General features: G+C 53.1%; 6 protein-coding genes across 6 annotated transcripts; 2 read left to right on the forward strand and 4 right to left on the reverse strand.

Annotated features, from left to right (window-relative positions):
- Positions 1-232: 232 nt before the first annotated feature.
- On the reverse strand, positions 233-418 carry CABS01_05350 (uncharacterized protein; the record flags this gene model as incomplete). The annotated part of the gene is made up of 1 exon (XM_060538720.1): positions 233-418. One exon carries the CDS (start codon positions 416-418, stop codon positions 233-235), a length of 186 nt encoding a protein of 61 aa, XP_060405892.1.
- A 3,658-nt stretch (positions 419-4,076) lies between these two features.
- CABS01_05351 (uncharacterized protein) lies at positions 4,077-4,867 on the forward strand (the record flags this gene model as incomplete). The annotated part of the gene is made up of 2 exons (XM_060538721.1): positions 4,077-4,435; positions 4,720-4,867. The coding sequence occupies 2 exons, from the start codon at positions 4,077-4,079 to the stop codon at positions 4,865-4,867; spliced, it is 507 nt and encodes a 168-aa protein (XP_060405893.1).
- A 4,406-nt stretch (positions 4,868-9,273) lies between these two features.
- Positions 9,274-12,024, reverse strand: CABS01_05352 (Cullin family protein; the record flags this gene model as incomplete). Its single annotated transcript, XM_060538722.1, has 1 exon — positions 9,274-12,024. One exon carries the CDS (start codon positions 12,022-12,024, stop codon positions 9,274-9,276), a length of 2,751 nt encoding a protein of 916 aa, XP_060405894.1.
- A 6,760-nt stretch (positions 12,025-18,784) lies between these two features.
- Positions 18,785-19,652, forward strand: CABS01_05353 (uncharacterized protein; the record flags this gene model as incomplete). The annotated part of the gene is made up of 2 exons (XM_060538723.1): positions 18,785-18,892; positions 19,290-19,652. Coding segments are annotated over 2 exons (471 nt in total), but the record flags the coding sequence as incomplete, so codon positions are not given.
- Positions 19,653-22,259: 2,607 nt separating this feature from the next.
- Positions 22,260-23,735, reverse strand: CABS01_05354 (uncharacterized protein; the record flags this gene model as incomplete). Its single annotated transcript, XM_060538724.1, has 4 exons — positions 22,260-22,572; positions 22,639-23,122; positions 23,192-23,256; positions 23,323-23,735. The coding sequence occupies 4 exons, from the start codon at positions 23,733-23,735 to the stop codon at positions 22,260-22,262; spliced, it is 1,275 nt and encodes a 424-aa protein (XP_060405896.1).
- Positions 23,736-24,495: 760 nt separating this feature from the next.
- CABS01_05355 (uncharacterized protein) lies at positions 24,496-24,723 on the reverse strand (the record flags this gene model as incomplete). The annotated part of the gene is made up of 1 exon (XM_060538725.1): positions 24,496-24,723. The coding sequence occupies one exon, from the start codon at positions 24,721-24,723 to the stop codon at positions 24,496-24,498; it is 228 nt and encodes a 75-aa protein (XP_060405897.1).
- Between the last annotated feature and the right edge of the window lie 383 nt (positions 24,724-25,106).

Consider the following 25,106-nt stretch of genomic DNA (forward strand, 5'->3'; position numbering starts at 1 on the left):
TACGTCCGACTCGTCCATCGTCTGGCCCTCTCACCTCACCTCGGGACCCCACGAAGCCTTCTCTCCGGTGACCGACTTGAGTGTACGGCCAGGTCCACCAAAAACAATGATAAGCAGTAAGAGTAAGCCAAACCGGGGCTGGAAAATACTGAATATTGGACGTGGCTGTCTGTCGGGAACAGCGACAGGATCAGTCTGGAAGGAAGAAATGACGGAAATTCGACCGCGTGGCCTAGTCCAGCCCGGGCGGGTGCTGATTGCTGGCGCCGCTCTGTTGGCAAAGATGTTTATTATCCATTGCTGCTTCGGGTGCCGGTCTACTAATACGGCGGAAATGTGCTGGATGACTGGGTACGGCTACCTTGTGCGATGCCCTCATTTTGTTCGCAGTGGTCTTTCCCACGTCAATGTTCCACATGTAAGCAGGCCCGGCCCTGGGGTATGCGTGGCTCCGTCTCTTTGGAGGGGCAAGGTATGTGACATGGACTGCGCTGGGCGAGGGTTAAATGAAAAGTCCCTTGTCGGGTGCTCATCAGGCTTTGGAAGCGGAAGCTGGAAGCGGATGAAGAGGCAGAAAGAGAAAGGCCAAGACAAGTTCGGATCTGAGACTGAGAGTCAGTGAGCCACGAATACACCGTACTTGCGTGGGTATTCGTACCCTTTACTTCCCTTGCCCTTCCCTTGAGACTGAGGGTAACCTTTTGCAGCCTGCCTGGCACGCCTGGCTAGTGCCCCCGTGCGAGGTGAGCCACCAAAAGTGAGCGAGACGTGAGCAACCTTACCAGACATGGGTAGCGAGCGGGTGTGTTTGGGTCGTTGTTGGCTGTTCGGATCCCACGGGGGCGGGCGGGTGTCAGTCGGCGGCGGCAAGGCACCTTTCCTTTCCTAAACACTTTCAGAGGCGGCGAGGGAAGAGACGAATTGTGATACGCCAAAGACTGGGTCGACACCAGGTCACAAGCACCATCCTCAATGGCGGACGAGCGGTGGTTGATGGTGGCGGCGGTGGACAGGGAGAGGCTTGAGGATGTGCTGCAAGTTGCAGCTAGGTCTCGTCATTGCCAACAGGTGTCGCCTTTCTCTTGAACCATATATTGACCATTGCAGAAACCATGTGAGTTGGTATCCGCAGTTGACCATTTGTGGGCGGATCGATGCACAAGGGCGGTAGACTGAAAGTTTCCTTGCTCTCAAAGAACCATACATGATGGAGCCGGGGCCTCGGGAGCATTGCGAAGAATGAAAGAGTCGGCAAAGGAAGAGCATCTTATCCCATCCATGATCAAACTGGGCTGGAGGCCTGAACAGATGGATGAAAGTGAGGGGAGTCGCTGATGCTGGAGGCGTGTAAAGTGAGATGTATCAGGAAAAGCGGGCGCTGACGGGAATGCAAGCGCACCGCATCGGCACATCAGCATATTGGCATCATAATCAGCATCAGCAGCCTCAGCAGTTTACTACAATTCGGAAGCGACGATATGCTGGCCTGCCGGAAACGTCTGAGCGTGGACAAATTCTCTTTCCGAGGTTCGTTACGCTGGAGTCTTCGCATTCCTGCCCACTGATCAGACTGACAGACGGAGCTGAGAACCCACTCACTTACCACTCCAGCTGGCCCGGCCATTTGCTTCACAGTGGAGGCGGCCGGCTGTCGGCTCCGCGAGAGCCCGTCGGGCGGGGAAAATATTTTTTCCGGGGTTTGTTTCGCGCGAGGTTTCCCCCTCCCCCCCCCCGATCCAACCTGCGGACGGGGCCGGGAACCCCCCCCCCCCCCCCCCCGCCGTGCCCCCCCCCCCCCCCCCCCGCCCCCCGAGGAAAGTCCCAAAAACTCCGCCGTGATTCCACCGGGCATCATCATGTCGTGACCGGGTCGTGAAAGGACGAAACCTTTCGGCCGTGGTGCGAAAGCGGTATGTATGTAAACGTCAACGACCGGGGGCCATGGGGTGTGTCAGTAGGTCGCAACGGCAGTCCTGGGCCCTGGCTTCAGTTGGTCAGCTCCATCTAAGTGTGAGTGAGGTGCTCACATGAACCACCTGAGCTCGGCCGGTCCAAGCAGGGCAATCAATAATACCACACGCTCGCAATGTTCTTCGAAAGGTATCAAGTATCAATAAATACGGTCCAGCGCCCTTGCCACGGATGAATGACCTGTGAGGCTGTGTCTAGAAACGTTTCTCGTCACGCTGACCTGCGAGCTCCTCACAGTACACCTGGTAGGCTGGCCCTGGTCATCACCTCAGTGGGCACAGCATGGCTTACTGGGCTTGCAGGATACTGGCATGATGATAGTGACGAGGGGTTGGCGACCCTGTAGGCTGTAAGGTAATCACTCGCCAATTCACTCACCACTGCTCTGCATGCTCTCTGTCCGTCGCACTCCAGACGCAAGCCAATTCCCACGCCGAAGAAAATACACTATTCAATAGCTCGCTGCCACCACAAAACCACAAATCATGGTCGGATTCTCACAGGAAGCTACACTGAAAGTAGTGTGGCTTCGGGTGTGAGAGATTGTCTCTGGGTCCGTGTGATTCGACTCGGCCTGAGAGCAACCAGGGCCGGGCGATAGAGTGAGTGAGGGTAAGAACGAAAGTGAGAGTGAGAGTGAGACTAACACACAACTAAGGCAGGCTTGTCAGGTGTTACGAAACTCAACTTGATCGACCAGTCGCACGCGCCATATGCGAGCCCTTCGCAGCACCAGCATGTTTTCGGCTTGTTATACATGAAGACGGCCTTAACACCCGCCATGTACCCTGCCTGTCGTCCTCCACTATCCGTCCTGCCTGTGCTGTGGCTCTTGGCTGCTAAGACGAGTGAGGTATCCGTATGGATAGGTGGTTGTCTCGTACTTTCTGCCCTTGGAAAACCTGAACTCGCGGCCTTCCCTTACCAGAAGGTGTCTTTTGCAGCTTGCCTCGCAGCGATGTACGGATGCCTTGCGCAGTAGTAATTGGGGCACTTTATACTCTGTGAGTCCTTCCTGGTCGATAAGTTAGTTGGTTATTCATCCGCTCACCTTCCCTCATCTGGCGAATAGAAGGAGAGACCCTGAACTTGCATCCAGACTGGGGTCCTGCCATCCAAGCTTGCTTCGCCGGCAAGTCTTCTTTTTTCTAGCAACCGCCCTTCGGCCGTTAACTCACCCGTCTTGAAAACGAAACATCTCGTCGCCAGCCTCTTTGCAATATCTATCCTCATATGCCGTCTTTTGCAACTTCAAGTCTCACAAAAAGGACTAATAGTGAAGCCTACTCTCAAGCTGTCCGGTTCAAAGTTCAAACTGCCGCATCCGACGGCTTCTCTTGCGTTTGCCCTCTTCTCCCCGGTATTTGCGAGACACGGTGTCTCCACAACTTGACCTCAGCCGGACAGCCCTCGATCATGAAATGCACCTAAAAGAACCCAGCAAGCCCGTGATGCTGCGGACTCCCTGCTCGCCTCTCACCGGTTTACTGGCCTGCTTGCCAGATCAAAACCAAAGGTCCGAAAGTGATGAAGCTGCTGTCGGTCCACACCGTGTACTGTCTTACTCGGCCGTGGTTTTGTTTTGCTCAGATGTATCCCGTATGACGGCGAACTTCCCAACTCCCCAGCGGGTGTGAGTACACTGACTATGGCGGAATTGCGACCGCCTTTTGAGGAAGCACGAGGGGCCCGACAATCCGCCGAGCGTGCCGACAAGATGCCATCGAAAAGAATGCTTTAAGATGCTCGATGCGTACACCTACTCATTGCCAGCAACATTTACGGAAGGTTTTCTCAAGTCAATATCCTTCGGCAGTTCCTCGCTCGTTTTATCATTGATCGACGTAACCGAGCCTGGTCTCTCTCAGCATCATGGCGAATCCTATCATCAAGTGGTTCGCGCTACCTTACCTTACGGATGGACTGACCGCCGACTTGCCGGCCGGCATGCACCACCAATCCGTCAGGTAGACACACGATAACGATAAGGAGGGGCAGCAGGAGGAGGGGTAGGGGAGGGTGTTGTTACGACAGGGAGGGGCCAGCTGTTGGGACCAGCCACCAAGGAACCGTTACTTTTTTTTCTCATTCATTACACCTTTACAATGTCGTACGCCATTCGTATTCCTCGATTTTCCCCCTTCTCGTCCCTCTTTCCCATGGGTCTTCTTCGCGAATCCCACTTCATCGTCGTTGCTGACCCTGTCACCCGGGCAGTGGTCGACAAGTACAGATACATTACGGGAGAGGAGGGGCCGTGGGGGCCTGCCATGATCAACTTGGACCGTTTGCGCCGGGCCGTTCACACCACACTCTTCCATTGTTGGAAATCCAACCATTTCGCTCCCACCACCTTCAAGACGTGCCCCGCCTTGGGCCATGCTGAGGTATGCTCCCTCATCTGCATCAGCAGCGCAATCAGCTTTTGTCCCAGGCGGAAGATACCATTATCGGCCCCCATCTGGTTGGACCCCTGACAGTGACTCACTTCGATTCCGAGTCTTGAGACCTCCCAAGTCCTCGCGTCCTGTCACTGTTCCCAACTGGCCAGGGACCATCCGTTTGACCCAGGTGGTTCTCAGATTCAAAAATAATCCAAAACCTCACTTTTTCCGAGTTTGCGCCCTCACAATTTCGCACACCCCCTACCAACAAGCTACGTCATAACAGGTTCTAGCTCCCCTTCCGAAAGGAACAGACACGAGGGAAATGCAAGGACCCCGCGGCTTTGTCCTAACAAGACCCCAGTCACGACCCTGCTGCAAGACCACCTAGCTTCGAGGAGATGATACTTATCCATTGGCTGGAGCCCTTTTTGGTCGCTAACCTCGTCTCTCATTCGTTTTCGAAGCAGCGGGATCCCCGCGAAGATCTTCTGAGCCCTGGTTCGCGCTAAGATAAAGTGCTCCGCCGTCTGCGCTCGACACTACTGTTATCGACTACTTTGGTGAGTCTTGTCTCTGTCCCTCCCTTCTCTTGTCCCACCTCCTTGTCCCTCGTCCCCCGTCGCCTGACCAAGTGAGATTTTACTTAATTTCACGGACTTTTCCCGCCAAGTCAGTTTGTTTTGCTTCAGATGTTCGTCTCATCATTCAGCGCTCTAGGCTTGCCACAAGGGTGGACTGCCTCAATTCTTGGGACCTCGAGTCAGCACCATGGCAAGCGCCCAGGCGTGCCCATCCATGTCTATTCTCTCGCCTTGCTATCGCCCATGGCGGTGGAGGTCGCATCATCAGCAAACTTTTCTCACTCGGCAGCCATTTACCACATTTGAGGTTGAGCCAAGCCTCAAACGTGGGATCCAGCTTGACTGGTCTTTTCAGAGTTATGATCATCGCTCTCATTCAGCAGTCTGATGGCCGAAACTCTTGCGGAGTACTGGGCTTCTTCTTTCAACCACACCAACCAATCCCGGAAACATAGCATGCCGGTCCTTTTGTCCCAGTCGCTACTCAGCGCCTTGTCTAGACCGACGCTCATGTGGTCACCTGCAGGACCAATGACACCCGGATTTGCAGACACTACACGAGACAAGGTTGAGTTACACGAAATGAGCTACATTAATGTTGCGGTTGACACATTGTTTTTTTTTTCTCTGCTTCTTTTCATTTCTTGTAAGTTTCCACATCAATATCCGGACTACGTGACGGGTTTGGCAGGTAAGCCGGAATCCCCCGTTTGTGAACATCCATATACCATGACTCCTATAGCGAGGTTATCGATGGCTCGCATGGAGCACCTTACTCGCCTATCAGGAGAGAAAAACGAAAACACAAAAAACAACATCTCTCTGGTGGGCAGCTCTCCATCCGCAACGTTTGACTGTACCGTCCTCGATTGCCGCGCATGATTAAACAAACAATCCCCGAGTCGCCGATTGTACGTCCGAGGCACTGAGCCGGTCCGATGATCCACAGTTCAGGCATATCTGCTCCGAAGGGCCTGCTCCGATGGCTGCTGACTCGGGGCCCCTCGCTTGGCTAAGGCGGGGGTGAGCCAGGTCTTTCGCTGGGCGATGATGACGTCTTGTTCACGTATTTTCGGGCTTGTCGGGCCTTGAACCTCCGCCAATGTTACGTCTCCCAACGGTATCTCACCGCATCTTGTCATCACGCAATTTGCTAAGAATGATGTTTTAGGTTGTTGTTGCTTGCGCTTCAATCTCCGTCTCCGTTCTGTAGACTCTTGTTCTCTATTCACTTAGCACAGTGGTAGAACCGACCACATGAGCTAGTTGAGAGTGAAGGAGTGAAATAACGTGTTCAGGAAGCCTGGTGGCTGTTTTTCTCTTCTTATCTCTCAACTTACATTATTGAGCTAAGGAGCGGGACTACTCAGTCACTCTTGAGAGTGAGGCTAATTGGCATCTTGATTCCCACAACCGTTGCACGTGAAATCGGCTGGAGTGTTCTTCTCGCCGTTTTCGAAATTAACAGGATCGATTAACGTATCGTATACATGCCACTACGCACGTAGGTAGTCTATTGACTCCCGGCTGCTGTGATGTAGGCCTTGAGTGCTGGCCTTCTGTCTTGATTAAGTCACAGAAGGTAGATACGACTGGCAGTAACTATCCGATATCACATAGGGATGTGATTCAGCCTGACATGAGGCTATGGAACTGGATCGACCTTCGTTACTCTCGTCGTGTGGATGGTACATTTGTAGAAATTTGTCCACTCTTAAATCTTACGGAGTCAGCGCCCTCATTCTCCTGGTCCGTTCATGAGTGCGTCCGCAAGATCTGGTCTCATGTAGACTCGTGCCTAGACCTCAACTGATTCATGACCTATCGGACGGACGAGCTCTTTTCTCAACTCCCGTTTTGAGAATAGTACAACTGAACTGTTCTGTTATATGGCCCAATCAAACCTCAATGAATACGTGACAGTCATGAAGAAACAGACACTGCACCTCGAAGTACCATACCTCGAGGGAGACATCAAGACTCGTCTCTGAGCTCTTACTTGTCCTGTCTTTCCAACTGCAAGCTTCATTCTTGACAACATTGCTCCATAATTCGTGGAAGGGACACCGTCTAAAAGATATAGAATGTATATTCCCTCTTGAAACACTAAACTCGTCCAGGGTCTTGAGAATCAGCTGAACCTGTTCAGTTGACAACGCGCAGCTGACCGATATTAGGGAGCCTTTGATCACAGTCTCTCGACTGAAGGCGAAGGGCGACGCTCACCATCTCAAAAGCGAGTTTACGTGGGTGCTGTTATCATGGCGTGGTAGCGGTCTTGAGAACACGACATATGAGTCAACCCACTAAGCACGGTTTCCATCCTCTTGCCCGTACTCATGGGGTTTTACATTGGGGAATGGGGCCGGGTGTACTCGTCGGAATCTAGCCGTGATAGAATTTATCGGCCCTCCTGCGGAGCAATGTACTCCCGGTATTCTCCAAAATGGGACCATGCCATCGATAGATGCAGAAAATTGTACGTTTGATGAGACGATGGAGTTATCGGTACCAGCCTTATTTCACTCCTAGGTTGAACTTTCTGCACTGGTGTATGGAAACAAGCCTATGGGATCCCGAATATTCCCAGTTTAGAGATGAGGGAAAACGCATGGACTTTTATTCAGGTTGATAGGGAAGGGTTTGAGACGTCAGTGCCTCGACCCAAATCGAACACATGGCAGATAACATCATAAAAGTCGATTCGTCCGGCACCAGGTCGAATAGAATGACGAACAAGGCTTCTGATGTCCCTGGGAGGTTTCGGGTGGCGTCAGGTATCCGCTACCATCATCTGCCGTTATCAAACCTGAAAGGTCTGTACGATTACTGATCATCATACTGCTTCAAGCTCACAAGGTGAACGGAAGTATCAGCTCTTCAGCGCACTTTCTCCAAATGAACTTCTCCCACCCTTCTGCTTTGGAATTTACAGATCTCGTGTACTGTCTAGTCGTATACATAGTGAGATCATCTGTTTATGAATGAATCTAATGATGTTAGGGGGCAAAGTCTGCTGCTTTTGTTCGCAGGATATGCTCGGCGGCATATCTCTGGCGCAATCCCACAAGAGCCGCTTGAGTTTTGTCCGGGTAAGTTCATGTCACCTCATATCGCTTTCTACACTCACTGGCTGATGCCTGGAGCCTCGCCTTCCCCCCTCGTGCCTAGCTCCCTAAGTGGATGATGGATTCCCATGTCAACATCTAGGGGCGATTACACTGCTTGAAGGCACTTTTTCAAAGCATACTTGACGGTCTGTAGACTTCCTGGGTCTTGAAGTAGAGTATCTTCATGCCATCACAAGTCAAAGGCGTACAAGTTCGATCACAGGGCGAGCTCAAGAAGTCAGCAGAAAGAGTCCTGAATATTTGGTAGGTTCTGTCGGGCATTCATAGACTGTTCAGACACCTTTGCACCCAGATGTACTCAACGCAGTTGGGAGTGTTACTTTAAAACTCATCTTCATGTCAACACGAAGCACCTCAAACGCAAGGAGGCATGGTACAACCGTTGGCGTCTAACCGAACAGTCCCTAGAGCATCATCATGAAGACTAACAAATATTTCATGATCAGAGAGGGGGTATGGGGGACCGACACATCAGAGTTGGCCATGGTCAGCCTCATCATACTCAATCAATGGCGAGAAACGTTAACCAGGCGGGCACACTAACCCGATTACTGACGGACGTGTCACGGACTCGGTCATTTCGGGGGATTATTATCATAAAAGGTCCTAGCCCGATACCATGTATCTACGGAGATTGAATAAAGTCTCTAGATATTCCCTTCTCGTCGAAGTCAGGCACGATGCGAGTGAGGCAATTTCAGACCTAGTCCCTTCAATCGAGAGTAGATACCAAAGAGGGAACGAGGAGAGACGACTTTGATGCAAGAACCGCTGTAGCCGGAACGAGGCTTGTAACAAAACATAGAGTCACTCCTATCCTAAGATACTCAAACTCCCAGACGACAGATCGACAGGCATCAAGCTCATGTCCGCGGAGATCTGGGTGCAGGATTGATGGATCAAAATGACGTTACGAATAGTCTCAACACCAGAAGAAGGTGTCTGTAAAGTACATGGGGTCAGATATCTTGTCCACTGTGAGCCGTGGTCTTCAGTCACAGCATCCACGTCACGGAAAATTGACACCTGAGCATGACTTGGTTGGGTATCGTAGCTATCATTGACTGTACTAAAGTGTGGCTTTACAAATGAGCCTAGGGTAATCAAACTGTGTTGTAAAACTATCCCGTCATAGAGAATCATCCAGCACCTCCAGCTCTGACAACTCTGCTTTCTACTGTTGAAGAAACCTAAGTATGCCGCTCATTTCTTTGGCAGTCGATACTTCCCTCCTACCAGCTCCAATTCATCCATCGCCATCTTTTCTGCAAGGAACTCCTGCAGCTCCTCATTGCTCCATGGGAACCCGTCCGCTATCAACATCTTCATCATCATGGCGATCTGGACCAGCGGCATGGCTGGACTCGAGTTGGTCAGCATACCAACAATGAATTGCCAGTACACCTGCCGACGTTCCTTCTCCTTGGCATCCAACGCGCCCGGCTTCTTGGGTGAAAGTTCGCCTGAGTCGGGCGCAGGAGCATCATCAGGGCCGGGTCCAGGTGGATTCCCTCCATCGTCGGCATCGTCATCTAGCTTCTCAATGACGATGAAGGTGCCCGGCTCAATCTCGCGGATGACACGCTGACCGACCCAGAAAGAAAGGGCGGAGCGAATCAGATCATCGTCCATTTGCAGCACCTCTTCAAGCTCGTCAACTGTGCGACGTACGGGAAGCGGTCCGCTGTAAGACTCGTCTGTTTGGAATGCATATATGACAACGGCTTCATACGTCTTGCACTCCTTCTCAACTGTCCTGTCTTCGAGTTCAAGGCTTACAGTAGCGTTTCCGAGATTATTGAGCCATGTAAGCTTGCGGTTAGATTTGAGACGCTCGAACTCGCCTTCGTACTGTCCTTGACCCTCGACGACAGGCCCGGGTAAGATGAAATGCTCTCTGTCCATAGTTGGCCAGAAGAGCCGAGAAAGAATCTTGGTATGATATGACGGAGTATTGTGGGCCTTACGAACGGAACCGATAACGCCTGTCCTGACCGTCTTGGAGATGATGGCGTCGACCTTCTTCGAGTCTTGAATGTCTTTTATCATGACGTCGCAGTTTTGCAAGGCATTATCCCCAAACCGCTTCTTCAGTAGATTAAGCACACGGACTTCTTGACTGAACTCCACCTGCGTGGACAGCAACCTCTCTGCGATGATATTCTGGAACTCCTTGATAAATATATCCTGAGAACCCAGAGCGCTGATTAAGGTCCCGATGACATCCTCTGACTTGGGACGCTTGTAGTTGACTCCGGCGTCAACGGGATCCGGGATCCATTCCATGTCGTCCCAGTCCAGTTCCTCATCCTCCACGGCAGGTCTTCTCTGCTGTGATGGATCGTTGAGTAGAATGGCGAGCTCGATAAGCTTAGTACTGCCTGCCTCTGTACTTGAGTTATCCGGGTTTGATAGTAGCCCAGTCACGACGATGGGGATCGCATCGTCTCTCTGGCATAGGTAAAGCTGCAGCGAATGGACCACACGGTCCAGTAGTACTTTGGAATGGTCTAGAGCATGGAACGTCCTGATCATGGAGATGTATACCCGTAGTATATCCAGTGTTGACCGTCCCGGGTGCAACAGCCGTTTCTGTAACGCTGCCGAAAACGTGTCCGTCAGTTGTAGCCGTCTCTGCGGCGTTGTGATTGCCATTCGGAGGTCATCGAGAGCGCCTCTGCTGTGGGGCCATTGGAGAACGATGTCAAAGAGTTCATGAATACGCATGACTGCTAATCGCCCAATGGCAATCTCCTTCCACTTTTCGACATCGGTCCAAGCAATGTCCCCGCTTCCAAGGCGAGCAAACACCTCGACTGCTAGCCGCGAGTAATGGTTCTCGACCCAGTTGCAAAGTGCAGCAATGCAGCGTGAAGGGGTGCCAAGTTTCGTAGCGCGAGGCACAGACGAGGCGCGCGGAGCATCCTTCCCGCCATCAGATTTCGACTGCGTCCAGGCGCCCGCGAATGACGTTCTAATGTGCTCCACCATCATGGCATCCATGAGTTCAGCGAATAGGACCTGGAACCTCTCGCCTGCCAGTCCTACTTTGTGCAGTGCCTCAATCAATTGCAGAAGCTCTTGCCGCGCTGCCGCTGCCGCTGCTGCCTGACGATCTGCTTCGAGGTCGGTTGTCCGAGGGAAGCTTGAGGGAGTGCTGGTCTGCTGCATGCCCAGAACCAACCTCATCAGGCGACCCAGGACAGCTCGGAGAGACTCCATAAGCGCCTGTGACATGGAGTTGCCGATGACTGCGTGTAGATCACGGCGGAACTTGTCGACGGCGATGTCTGCATGCTTGTTCTCAAGACCCCGCACGATAAGAGACAGTCCATAAAGATACTGGCGGTGAGCTGCTTCTAAAGTATGGATGCTTCCGAGGAGTACCTGGGATTGGTCACCGTACGTGTTGCAAGCGGAAAGTAGGGGGAGGACATGTTGGGCGAAGTGGTGGCGAACCTGCTGAGTATGCCAGGAAAGGATGTCCTCGGTACTAGCGGCTTTCTCAGCGTGCTTCGCTGGATGGAGAACCAGCTTTAGACTGTCATAAAAGTCTGCATCGTAATCCTGGGATTCCGGAGCCAAAGTGCCAAAGGAGTCCTCAGCGGCCACTGACGGCGGAAGCTGAATACGAGTCGTCACAATGTGCCATGCTTGGTCCCACCGGACTTGGTCGCTGGCCGGCATGGAAGCAGAGGTTTTTGAAGGCCGAGATGAAGACGAGACGTGGAATTCTGAAGGTTTGCCATGGCTGGGGAAACGCGAGTGGGAGGATGATTGATGGTGTAGTGGCGGTGATAGTGCGCCGCCGAGCGGCTCTCCCTGCGGCTTGAACCTCTGAGAAGGTGTCGGATGAGGAGTAGGTTGCGAGATTTCGGAGTCAAAGACTGATCTGAACACACTCTGTCTCTTGCCGCTCCACCTGGACGGCGCGGCGCTCACTATCATAGCCATGACTGCTTGTGGAACGCATCCAGATGAGCTCAAGCGGAAGGATTCAAGGCCTGCCTCATTGCAGAGTCTCGGCAAGGATAGTGCGGTGACTGAACAAGGAAGTCGCAATTATGTCGGTCGACGTTGTCTATCGTGAAGGATTGCCGTGCTGTCGCCGGTTGTTGTTGATTCCTAAGTAGGTGGATGTAGGTGTTTACTTTGTTTGGCGTTGATGGGTTGGTTAAGCGCTGCGCTTAGAGCGTGCTTGACGCCTCAAAAATCGGTAGGGATAACGTGGGCCTATGGCAATGTCGCGCTTAATGCTCCCGCAGCTGGCGACAGGCGCTAGCGCGGCGTTCATCGTTCAATTGGTGAACCCGAGGGAAAGAACGCCCAGAGCGGCAGCCACGAAGCGAGACAGGCGCACACGGCGCAAATGCTGGTGGTGCGTGCGTCCTGATGGCTGGCAGTGTACAGAAGCGAAAAACACCGTGCTGAGCACAGTATACTGAAGTGGCCCCTGCTCCTGCATCATTGTCTTATGTCCACGCCCCTCTCAGCCAATATCCACTTCTACAATCACACCTCCTCCCTTTGCTCTACCTTACCTTTCCATAAGGTACACCGTACAATACGACGCTCTCTCTCTCTTTCGCTTGTATCCTACACACCTTCAATATCTCCCCTGCTACCTTATCTAAGCAACCGCTGAATTCCACCATATTCGCGGACGACTCCCGATGTCAATCCGCAACCATGACCAAGCTACGAAGACTCAAAACCGCCGGAAGAAAGTATCGTGCCTAGCTAGGCGCGTTAATTGAGGATCATAGACAAGTCATTTCAGTATCGTTGCCACCAACCCACAAATACTCGCTTAAAGCGCCCGCAGCCGCTCTTCCCTGTCGAGCATGGTCGAGGGCATGTCTTCAAGTGGTGTTTCCCTCACGACAAGTGTGGGGTAACGAGACGAAGGATCGAGACAAGCTGCGTCAAACTTGTCCTCAACAGGACCTGCATGCTTCAACATAGAGAAAGACAGGAGACATGACAGGGTATCACCGTTGGGCCAGAGCAAGGGGTCACGGGAGGCTTGAACGTGAACGCAAGCCCCCAAAGAGATACAACAAGAGAGCAATGAGATCTCAATTTCCGGTACGAACTTGTTTTCCCACCCCTCAAAGCTTCAACCGTACCGCAAAGAGCCTGTAACGCATTCTTCCCACAAGTCATTGGCGACTAACCGTGTTTCGTATCCAGACGTGGAGTATTGCTGGCCAGTCCGCAATATCATGAGCAATCTCCAAATCGTTCGAGGATTCGAGTCTAGCCTTGATTGCCAGTGGGCATGCTCCTCAATCAGTACAAAGAGGCAGGGCCATCCCAAGCAACGGGCGCCGTGACTGTCCAAGGCCGGGGCGATTTGCAATCGACGTCCGGCAGCTGTCGCGTCATCCGGGTATTTCGATACGCAGGCATTTCAATATCGCTCGCTGTCGGCTCGTCTCTCCGTACTGGAAGATCTGTTCGGGAGTACGCGAACAGAATCGAGGCCAATACAACTTGGCCAAAAAGTGGTTCAAACACCGAACCGTTGCGGGCTTAACCCAATCGGCCACTTTGATGACCGATCACAGCTTCATGCGTCGTCAAGCCTCTTCCTTTGAAGCGGGGAAATGCGACCCCCATGAGTTCCACGGAGTTATCGAAGGAGAAGAGGCATTCGGCCCCGAGACAAACAGACGGCTGCTGTCTTCCGGCTCAGTTAATTTCCACCGTTACTAACCCCGAGCGAGGTCGAAATGATGGACAAGCATATCACGGGGTGACCTGGTCATTCGATATACGCTTGTCTATACGAAGAGGCTGTCACGACTTCGACATGAACCCTACGGATGAAGCCTGTCAGCTTTACCTACATGAAAAGGATGAGACTTATCATGCTTCTGTTCAAGCTTGCCGCATTTGTCGTCAACGCTTCAACGTTACTTATCGGCTACCTCGTGGTTCTGAAGATGACCCAGTCTGCAATCCTTCCGATCTGAACGCCTGCTCATCAGGGGCCACAGCTCCATGGCTTCCCCTTAACGTCTGCCTGCAAATCAAAGCAGCCGGGTAGACGAGATAGTGCATGCTTGAAAGCGGCACAGTCCTTTCCAGAGCTTCCATGTGGCTGTTCCACTGTCGCCCTATGAGCCGGCCCCTGCTTTTCAACCATCATTAGCCGTTGACCACAGTTGCTTCATGATCCTTTGCAAGTGACAGTAGGTAGCACCGTTTTCGTGCCACCTGTTCGCCCCGCCGCCAATGTACATCAGCGTCCTGCCGGTGACTTCGCCACTTCGCGCCCAACAGGGCTGGCTTCTGAGCGACTAGCCTTCGACGAGATGGAGGGTGAATCGATATGGATGCAGACGGACTGGGCTGTGGGATGCTCCCGACCGGCACGGCAGTGGATCAAGCCACCAACCTTGTCCAAATTCGCCCGCCTAGCCCATCAGTGGACCTCAATAATACTGCTGCCTGGAAGTCATCACAGGTCGTCAGCCTACCCGTAGCGCGCAAGCGACAAGAAAGACGACGAGCGGCTACGGAGTGTCTCAACATATTCTATGCAGTGCTGTTTGACTGCTAGAGCGGCGTCTTCCTGTAATCCAAAGCGATAGCTCTTCTGGAATCGTTACCACAGCCTCCCACGATCTCGGAGTACGTGATAAGCATATGCTCATGTCCCTGGATGTGAGTTCAGAGCCTGAAATCAGCAATTTAACAGCCCCAGCTTGTTCTACCAGCAACGTTACGACTTCGGACGATTGTTGAGGACTTCGGCCACTGGAACGGATGATAAAGAAAGGGCTCACACGTTTGGTTACCCGGAGCTTTCGGGGCTAGGGATAGAGACAGCCACAGGTACTCGAGCTCTGACAAAAGCCAGAACCCATCATTCGACTTTGGGACGAAGACTTTCAATAACTAGAGAGGGGTCATTGGAATACCAGGAAATCCCGAACAACCAGAAAAGGAAGCAGCTGCACTTAGCTAGACCATGCTTTGGCGTCTCAGGTCGAACTTGCTGCGCCTACTTCGCTACTGCTATCATCGAATAGCAGACGCTTGACGAGTCTTGAAGGATTGCACTTGCAGGTCGCGTGGTGGCCAATAAGGCCCAAGACGCAACGAGTGTCGTCGAGTATTCCGTCCAATGGCGCACGAGGAGAGTAGATGGCCACAGCATGTCAGGACCTGTGACAGCTTGTTGTCCACTTGTCAACTTGGCATGCCTTCAGAGTGGGCCATCACCAATGCAACCTCACTTTATGGCGATTCCCCAAACCGGTAGGATATGGGCCCGATACTTTTCCGGGTCGCTGGAGTCACAGCTCCACGTGAATGTTTGCCCGTTGCACATTCTGCTTATATAATATAACAAAGGTTAGGTTTTGGCCCCCAACCTTGCGGCAAACAGTCTGGGAGCCCCATGCATTGGTTGGTCGAAGAGTTGTCGCAAGTTCACAGCTGCATCGACTGTAATTGAAGCTGCCTACAGTTCGCGTCATTGCGTGTGGCCGGTGGCAAGTTGGATCTTTCTGCAATAGCTGAAACACCAGCGAGTATGAATGTCTCTTCCTGGGGACACAGAGCTTGCGTATATCCATGACGCCAAACCGTCCGTCGCAAGCCACCCTAGACAGACAGCGTTTTCAACTCGTATTGTCAAAGGATAGGACAGTCGAGTCTTACAGCAGTCGTCTGTGCTATCTTGCTCACAGCTGATAGCTCCTTGGCCTGTCGCGAGTCTAATTTTCGATTTTGCCGAACGGCGGCCCCTTTTCTCCTTTTCCCGATCTTTTTCATTTTCGATACGAAAATAGCTGGTATTGGGCGCGGATTGCCGTGTCGTGGATACTACACCAAGCCGCGCAAATGAAGCCCGGATGACAACACCGACATGCCCGACAGTCGTAGGTCCCAGTCTCCCCCGTTCGCAGTCATTCACCGACGGGCGTAATGGGGCCGAACGCGCACGAGAATTCGGGACTAGGGTCGGTTTGCCACGGAAGCTCGAGGATCATTTGTAGTCGCTCTGGGTCCGCCGACACGTTCATGTGGAGCATGAGGCCACTCTAATGACGGTAATCTCAACTCTCAAGCGGTTGGCGTGGTAGTCATCCGCCTAGACTAGCGTTTACCCAGCACGGGGAGCCCCCGGATCACATCCCAAGGGGGCTCAATTATTGACATCTGTCCGTGACTGTACACTACGGACACAGGCTATGGACACCCGCAAGGTTACCATGCGTTCGAGGTGTTTACTCCCGAGCCTGTTCGGGAGTAAGATCGAGGTTGCAGAAGGCTGCAACAGCGTAACCTGGAGGTTGGATCCAGAAACCAGGGACCAATCATTGCACATCCCAAGTGTTGCAGCCAGCCAGTCAGGCACCTTTGGTAACCGTGCTGGAGCCCGGACGAGCAGGTTTACGGATACTTGCCATCGCCAACCCCCACCGATAGGTACTGGACCCCTTCGTAACCCCAACCCTTCTTCGCTCAAATCCACGGGGATTTGGATCTCTTGATCTTTGGTCACGCTTTTTCTTTGAGCCATTACGAACAGGGTCTGCCCATCCGACCGTCAACCTCGGGCCTGTCTAATCATGGCCGAGTCTCTTGCGAAATTCCAGGCATGACGGATAATCCACGGGCGTCAGGAAGGGGTAACTTTCGGCTAGCCTGGGGAAGAAGGGCACTGTTCAGAAGAGTGAGCTCGTCTCTGCTCTCGTCTTACTGGTTGCAGTGAACTGATAACCCATGAACGTACCTAGCAAAGACCAGAAACTCGACTATCCCAAAATGGGTACGACGTTGTTCATATCCTCCCTCAGCTCTCATTCGATATTTTGCCGCACATCGACTCCCAAGGCAGGCGACTTACGAAAGATGACATCAGATTCTCTAGGTGGTGCCCCTGGTCTTCTTTTTATCATCCGTACAGATGCGGGCACATTCAGCGCATGAATGATGGATGCTGTCCCCCCTCATGCCACAAAAGCCGCTTCATTCCCTGCTCACGGCTCTCTCGCCCCGTCTTCCACTCCTGGCCTTTCCTTGTAAGCCATGTGCCTCACAGGGCAGGGTGTCGAGTTGTTACTCCAGTCTCTAGAAAGGGGGTTCAGTAGAGAGCAGATTGAGTTATATGGGAAGGCCAGTCGGGGTGTGGAGGAAGAGCGAAGTATTACCTACACTATGACCACAGTAAGTACTACGACGTTGGGTACTTGGCGAAGCTGAGGTTGCAATAGGTACCAACTTTTGGCCCTTGCGAGAGTTTCGGGTAGCGAATTGAACCGCTCACTCCACCCTGAGATTAAAATTTGGGGGCGGAGAGTCTCCGACAAGCACGAGCCAGAACCAAGGATGAACGTCTTCGGTGAACCCGGCAAGGATTTCGGACGAGAGAGCTTGCCTCGGGACCGAAGGTTCAGTTTGTAAGGATGATGTCTCTGGGGATGACGGGACAAGGTATGACAGTCTCGACTCTCCCCATGAGAAGTGGCAATAAGGAGACCGGACGGCGTGTTGAGCATTGACTACCTAAGGTAAGGTAGGTTGAGATTGCCTTCACTGCTGATACAGTACCTACAGTCAGTCGTCACTTCCAGGCCTGCACGCCCAGCAAGGGTAGTGTAACATCCAGTATCCGTACCTCGCGGAATCTACGCAATATGTCAACTGGGAGGAAAGAAGGTAACGTAGCCATACACGGAATATCTACGTACCCAGGAGTGAGGTGTGTCAATACCTACCTTACGGACCTTAGGTACTACCTCAGGGTACAGGACAGAGCAAGGTAAGGTACCCACCGTTGTGGTCTTGCACTGCACTTTCTTCACCTCTGTCCGCAGCATCCCCTGCACCCTGCCACGCCTGCCCTCCTCGTCCGTTGGGTGAAGGCTGACAGACGGCGGGGGCGCCCCTCTAAAAGTCCGGGCGGTCCAGTAAGATGCCTCCCTCACCTTTGCAGTGTCGCTCTCAACGCTCACAACTTGCCAGGCCAGCCCTTTCTGATCCATCACCAGGTCGTCGACACCAACCGGGTGGCACCCACGTCGTCTTCCCTCGCACTGCATCTGCATTGCATGGCTCCTCAATCCCACGTTGATCTCGGACTGGGCTGCGTTTCTTCCTTCGCAATTCTCGGACTCGGAGGATGACACGCCCTTGACGCAGCATCACTTGGTCCTGTGCCTCATCCTCCCGCGGAAGACCTCGGAGAGGCGCGTGGGCGTCGCGCAGCCATCGACGGGACACCCTCAAAGCCAAAGGAGCAAGCGACGGTATCGTCGTCGTCATCGTCTAGTCGTAGTGATACAGAAAAATTCGAACTCCAACAACCATGACCACCACCACGATAGCCATGACTACCGCACAAGTCTGCGCACTACCTGCGTCAACAGCCGCGGTATGCCGCCGCCGCCGCCCGCCCGCCCGTCTATTCCTTCTTGCCCTCGCGGGCCGTTCCAAGCCCCAAATTCTCAGAAGCAAGAACTCATCTCAGCTCAAACGAGATTTGTGCATCTCCAATTCGACCTTATCTTGATGCCTAGAGGCAGGCTTGTCGCGATCAACCCTCCAACCCCGACCTCTTTCCATAATCAGATGGATTCGATAGACGTTAAACCAGACTTCGTTAGGGACGCCTACGACCTACCAACGTCTTCCCTACCAGTTAGGACCCGTCCTATTTCCATCGCGGCTGTGTCGGACATGGGGGGAGGGGTGAAGGCGGAGTCAGCTACACCACACACCACACCATAGTGACTATCCATACACACCTCCAGCATTTTCCCATTCTCCAATAAGTACGTACCTCGCCTTACCTTCATTTTCGGTACGTATCTGATCCTGTTCCCCTCACCTTGCTTGTTGTTCTTTGCTCACCGTTTTGCAGCCCGCTTGGCCTAGAAGATATCATAACCCTGAGATTTGCGGAGGCTTTCCTACTCATACGAATTCTGGCCTGCCACTCCTGGCCTAGAGTCTAGACGGCTGAATACGGATGCGCCGATCGAGCCAGACAACTCCAAGCAGCTCATCTGCAAAAAAAAAAAAAAAAAACTTCGTTGCCTTGACTGAACCCGGCTTGTCTGGGTCGTCTGCGACGGCGATCGCTGCCCGCTCTCCCTTGTGAGCCCTGGGAGCCCGGGTCCCAGGTTCCTAGTCCCCCAACCAGGTCCGTTGTGACGGGAGGCGGGTCTTCAATTGCCCGCCGGGACCAGTTACACTAGACAGAAGAGGCTTGGGTTGAGTCGACTGGCCCCTCTTGCGTTTCCTTGTCCGATGGCAGCATGCAAGTCGGTCAGCCTGATTCGGCCAACTGCATACTCTTCCAAGTATTCATTGCATGTGTCGCTCAACTCTGGATGGTCTACCGACTAGCGTTTTTGTCTCGGCTTTGGTCCGATGGACGTCAAATCAGCATTTCTCGCGAACAAGAGATGACTGCAAACTTTGCTGTCCTGGTATCGGGCGATGTCGAATGGGTGAGGGAGAATTCGAGAAGAAGGCAATCGCATCCGCGGCCAGTATGGATGTCTGATACCTGCCTTGTCCGCCTGTACGGTGCCGATCCTACGCCAGTCGACCCGTAAACTTGGTAAAGCATCTTTCGACTCCACGGCTTCTCAACGTTGCACGGCAGCCACTTGCTCGCAGCGGCTCTGCTAGCCATCCCGGTTCTAACACTACGACTCACAAATGGAGACACTTTGGGGCGATCCCCAGTCAACAATGGCATCATATATTGATCCTCAAAGTGCGCCAAAGCGCCCCCCCCCCCCCCCCCCCCCCCCCCCCCCCCCCCCCCCCCGCCCCCCCCCCCCCCCCCCAGGGGCGCCCCCCCCCCCCCCCCAACCCCCCCCACCTTTGTTGCCACCCCCCGCCCCCCCCCCCCCCCCCCCCAAGCCCCCCCCCCCCCCCCCCCCAAGTTGGCTGCGCGCCGTCTCGGTCCGGCACCGGCGTGAAGAGGGGACCTCCATCCACCACCAAGAATCCCCATATTTTTCTTGATATCATCCGATGGTCCTCCATGTCGGCGAGCGATAGTAAGCAAGCGAGATGGGATGCTGGGCGAGCCGCGTACCAGTCTACCAGATCACAGATGCCATTCTCTCACACCTCCCCGTCCGAAGTACACGTGGACGATAGATTGCTTCCGCCGGTGGCCTGGAAATCCAGCCCCACGATCCGTGAGTTCCACGGCTGGGAACCGGGGGAGCCCACCGGTGTTCGAGTCTCCGCCGGGCCCTTGCAAAAGTCGGATAAAGCACGACGGTCTCCTCTCCAACTCCGCTCGACTGATCTTGACATCACTAGGAAGCCCCCGGCTCATAGCTCACTTGGCGCTGGCGCTTATGCATCAGCGTCTCCCCTATGGACGGAGAGCGACTCCGAAAGCTAGGACCTTTCCTCTCCTCCCGTTGCCCTCGCTGGAAACGTCGTCGCGCCCCCCTCCTTCATCCATCCAAACCTTGGTCCATCCGACGTCTAACCCTCCACAATCCGTCGTATCTCCAATTCTGACGAATTGACAAAAGATCCAACGACATCGGATGTAAAGCAATGTAAGGTAATGTACTCATATTTCCTGCTTGGTTGTCCCCATTTTCCCTCACGGAGTACCGCATTCCAAATCCAACTAGCCTACCAGACTATGCCGCATGATCGGGGGGAGCTCCATTGTCATCTCGTAAACCCCTTCCCAGCGAAAATGCTTATTGTTCCCTCCTTTGTATGTTTGGGAGAGAGAAGGGCAGGTCCCTGTTCGTCTTCCCAACCTCGTTTTCACTCTTCTTACTTGGCCTCCGCGGCCGCCTTGACAAGGGACCCAGCGTCACGGCGTCGTTTGGCGGCCGCCAACAACAATTGTTCCTTGGGCCCGCCCCTCTTCGAAGTTCCCATTGTTTTGGATAGTAGCCATTTCTCCCTCCCCGCTCTCGCTCGCTCACTCATAAGATTCAAGGGCCCTAGCTTGGATGGCTTGGTCGTTTCCACGGTCGGTGGTAACAAATGCCCGAAACAGAGAAAGGGGTGGGGTGGGCGTGAGGGAACTTGAGAGACATTGCGGGCTGCCGGTTGCGGGCGACTCACCCAATTTCGAGATTGCCAGGGGTTCAAGCGAAAAAGTGCCGGGGTTGCAGAGGCCTTTTCTTTTTTCCCTTCTCCCGCTTCACCACTTCCGCCAGGCCCCCCCTTCCCCTGGTAATGTCTTTCACATGTAGACTAACGACAAGGCGGATATGAGAGCGAGAGAGCGAAAGAGCGAAAGTGAAAATTCAAAAATTTGATTATTCGATATGACGTGCGTTCAATGATGCTTGTAATTTATCCTTCAAGGCAACAAGATTTGTTTTCTCACGCCTAAAATGTTCGGATGCCATGTCCGCTAGGTAAGTCTGCGCGCACTGCTGTTACTTGTTACTAGTCAAAAATAACCACAAAGGGAAAACAAAAAAAAAAGGATTTCTCCACGGAAGCCGGGTGCCATGTCCGTCTTACAGATGAGTTGTAAGACGAGACGAGATGAGACGACGTCGGTAAGACGGACAATGGTGTTTTCTAATTTTGACGCTGATGCACAGAGAGACAACGGGATTGGAACGTGTATGTAGAAAGATGCGTTCTTTTTGACGCTAGTGAAAGGGTATATTTCAAGTTTCTATCGATATCGACATCGGTATCGAAAAGTTGAGTAGAAGAAGATGCCGTTGGTGCTGCTCCTGCCGCTGCTTCCCCCATAAACAAAAGCCTTCCAAAATTGTCGTGAGAACGAAGAAAGATGACGAAGCGAAAACAAACCGAAAAAACACCTCCCCGGTAGGAAAACCCAAATAACCCAAATGAAAGAACCAAGAAACAAAAAAATGTACTCCCAAAAAAAAAAGTGTGCCAATGACAAGCTCGTTGGACAACTTCTACCTATGTGACTCCTCTCTCCTTTCCAGCGATATTTTTGTAACCCTCCTCGGCTTCTCTCGTTTCCTGTTTAAGTAAATGCTCGAATGCCCCAAACATGTACAGTTCGAATGGTAAAACGGATCTGGTATTTTCCCCCCTCCATCCGCAAATAGCACGGCCGTAAGGTCCTTGCATGGCTTGCGTATGTGTGTGTGTGTGTTGGAAAAAGGGACTTTTGTTGTTATTGTTGCTGGTTTTCTCTCCCCCGTTCGCGTGCTGTTGGTTCCAACGGCCGACAGCACTCACGTGTTTCGGCGCTGCTTGCACTTGTCGTGGAGAAGGTGGCCGTTCCTTGCCGTCGTCCTTGTGAATTCGGCGCCGCAATTAGGGCATGTGGCCTTGGTCGCCTGCCCAGACTTTTCTCTTTGGTGCCTCAGGAGGTTGCTAAAGGTTGAAAATTGTCTTCCGTTGCAGCCGTGTTCCCAGCATTGAGGTTTAGGCCGGCTCTGCACCACTCTGACGTGCCCCCCTTGGTCTGGGGCTCCAGGGCCCATCGATGGCGGCACGCCATACATCAGGCTCGGGTCTTGTCCAACAGGCATCGAGTGTCGGCTTCTGCGTTGGTTCTTGTTAGTTTCGAAGCGTCTTTCCTGGGCCATCCCCATCTCTCTCGTAACATACCCGTATTGTGCTGGCGGCTGGAACTGGTTGGAGTAGTCCATGCCACCCATGCCGTAGGCCTGGGCCATTGGTGGGTATCCGCTCTGGTAGCCATGGTCTGACAGAGGCGGGCTGTAAGAGGGGAGGTATGATGACGATCCCATTGAAGTTGCCGGCTCTGCGAGAAGGGAGATTGGCGCCGGTGCTGTCGTGTACACGGGTACGCCCATTGTTGAAGAGACGTCGGGTAGGCTGAGGGGAGGCGAATGGATGTAGGGGTTGCTACCAGCTCTGTGGACGCGTTGTGATGCCTTTGAGTCTCGACGAGCCATGTCTCTCTGCTTCTTCAATTCCCTCTGCTCTGGTGTCAAAGTCCCCCGTGGCGGACTTGCGGTTACTGATCTGGAGCCGCTGGGTGGTGTGAGGCTGGCGTCTTGGTGATGGTGTCCGAGGGAAGAGAGGTTGTGGCCAAGTAATGATCCGCTTGCTTCGGGGTTGTCGAGACCTTCAAGTTGAGATTGTTAGAGGATCCCAGAAGGGTACAAGAGGGGAGTTGAAATGGACGGTTAATTACCAGGCCAAGTGAATGCTGATCGGCTTCCCATGGTGAACGAAGGGTCAAATGGAATAGCAACAGTGCTGAAGAAGGAGGAAGTGTTAGATGGTCTTTATAGTCTAGTGGCTGGTACAATGTTGGAAGCGCACCTCATGCTTGCTCCGGTTCTCAGTGGCGGAGAGGACTGGTTGGAAGAGTAGTCCTGGGCGGGGTCCACTCTGACTAGAGGGGTCGAATCCGAAGTGTGATGTACCTCGTGTTCGTTCCACTCTGCTGCGTTCAAGATCTCAGGAGGTAGGAGGGGAAAGGGCGAGTATCCTTGTGAGTTGGAGGTTGAGAGAAAGGTTGCGGAGTTGGGCGGGTTGGGACTGATATAGCCGGAGGAATGGAGAGCCTCAGATCTGACCGAGGGGCTGGACTCTAACGGTAGCGTTCTGGGGGAGTCGACTAGTTGGATGTTGGCGAATTGAGCAGCTGTAGCTGATACACGGCTCCCTGCTCTAGATCTGGGTGGAAGTGAGTAAGAGTCCTCGCAACCCTGCTCAGAAAAACTGGAAGCCATTGAAAAAGAAGAAGGACGACGATGAAGAAACTCTGGATGGCACATACGGGCGAGGTTGTTGAAGAGTTGATGTCGAGATGTACTTGTGTAAGAGTATACCTTTTGCTGTGTATGTCCAAGCGTTGTTACCAGTTGATGAGTTGTATCAAGCCAGTGACGATGTTTGATACTCGAAGACCCGGATCGACGACTTATAACGAGACCAGTACGATCAGGCAACGATTTTGAGGTCTGGAGAAGGAAGGATTGCTTGCTCGCCAGGTGGAGGCTTTTGGTTCAACGAGATCACAGATGCTAAACTTGGATATCACCAGAAGGTTAAAGATCTCAGCCTCACAGGCCTAGGAGCGGGCACTGGCTTATAAATGGCAAGCGGGCAGTGAAAAGCTGTGGAGATGGTAGCCCAGATCCCGACCTCTGGACGTACCTTTTTCATCGCATGAGAGGAGAGAAGACACAAGAGACGGACATGTTCAAAGAGACAAGCTACACTACATGGAGGTAAGTCCAGACGGCGGGCAGGGGTTCAGGGTAAGAAAGATGGGATTGAGTGACCAGGCCAGGATGGAGAACAGAGTAAGGTACCAGCGCCCATTGTGTGTAAACTGTTATGTTATGGAGGGTGTGAGGGTGTGATCGCAACACACCAGAATGGTGTGGAGAATAAGGGGGCGTGTATAAGATGGGGAACGAGGGCAGACTTTTGCTTGGGAGCGGAGGGGAGGGGTGTAAACGGAGGTGAGAGCGGGCGAGAGAGTTCCTAGCGCATGGTGTAAGAGCGAAAGCGCGCGCAGAGCGGAGGCACGCTGCTAAAGGCGTGTGAGCGAGTGCGAGTGACATGCAATACAGAATTAATGAGACCTTGGGGGGAGTGAGAATGAGAGCGAGAGTAAGAGTGAGTGAGGGTTGCGGAGCGTGCTGAGGTATCCATACACAGTAGAGGGGGATGATGGGCAGACGGGCACAGTTGATGAGTGAAGAAAGACATGGGGCTATGGAGGGGACGGGGAAGGGATCGATAGGCTCCAGCATTTCCAGCAAAAGCATTGGCAGCCGTAACGAAACGCCCTGGTCAACGTCCCTGCTTCAAGCTTGAGACGGGCTGCAGGGCTAAGGCTAGTGCGCACTAAAGCACTGCTAGGTGAAAGAGGTGTGGAAAGTAGAGGATGGATCATGGATGACATCGCTCGAGCCCTGGCTGGCCGTCAGAGACCGGCCCTTGGGTTCTGGGTTTCTGGGTTTCTGGGTCAGCTACCTTACACAGTAAGGTAGTACTAGGTATCTGTGCTGGTGCTGGGCCTCGGGGAAGGGCTCAGGGAAGAAGATGACGGTCCACGGATGTTGGTGACGGGGAAGGGGAGCCCTTGACTT

The sequence above is a fragment of the Colletotrichum abscissum genome (genome assembly GCF_030869225.1).
Source record: "Colletotrichum abscissum strain IMI 504890 chromosome Unknown Scaffold_10.1, whole genome shotgun sequence".
Taxonomy (NCBI): domain Eukaryota; kingdom Fungi; phylum Ascomycota; class Sordariomycetes; order Glomerellales; family Glomerellaceae; genus Colletotrichum; species Colletotrichum abscissum.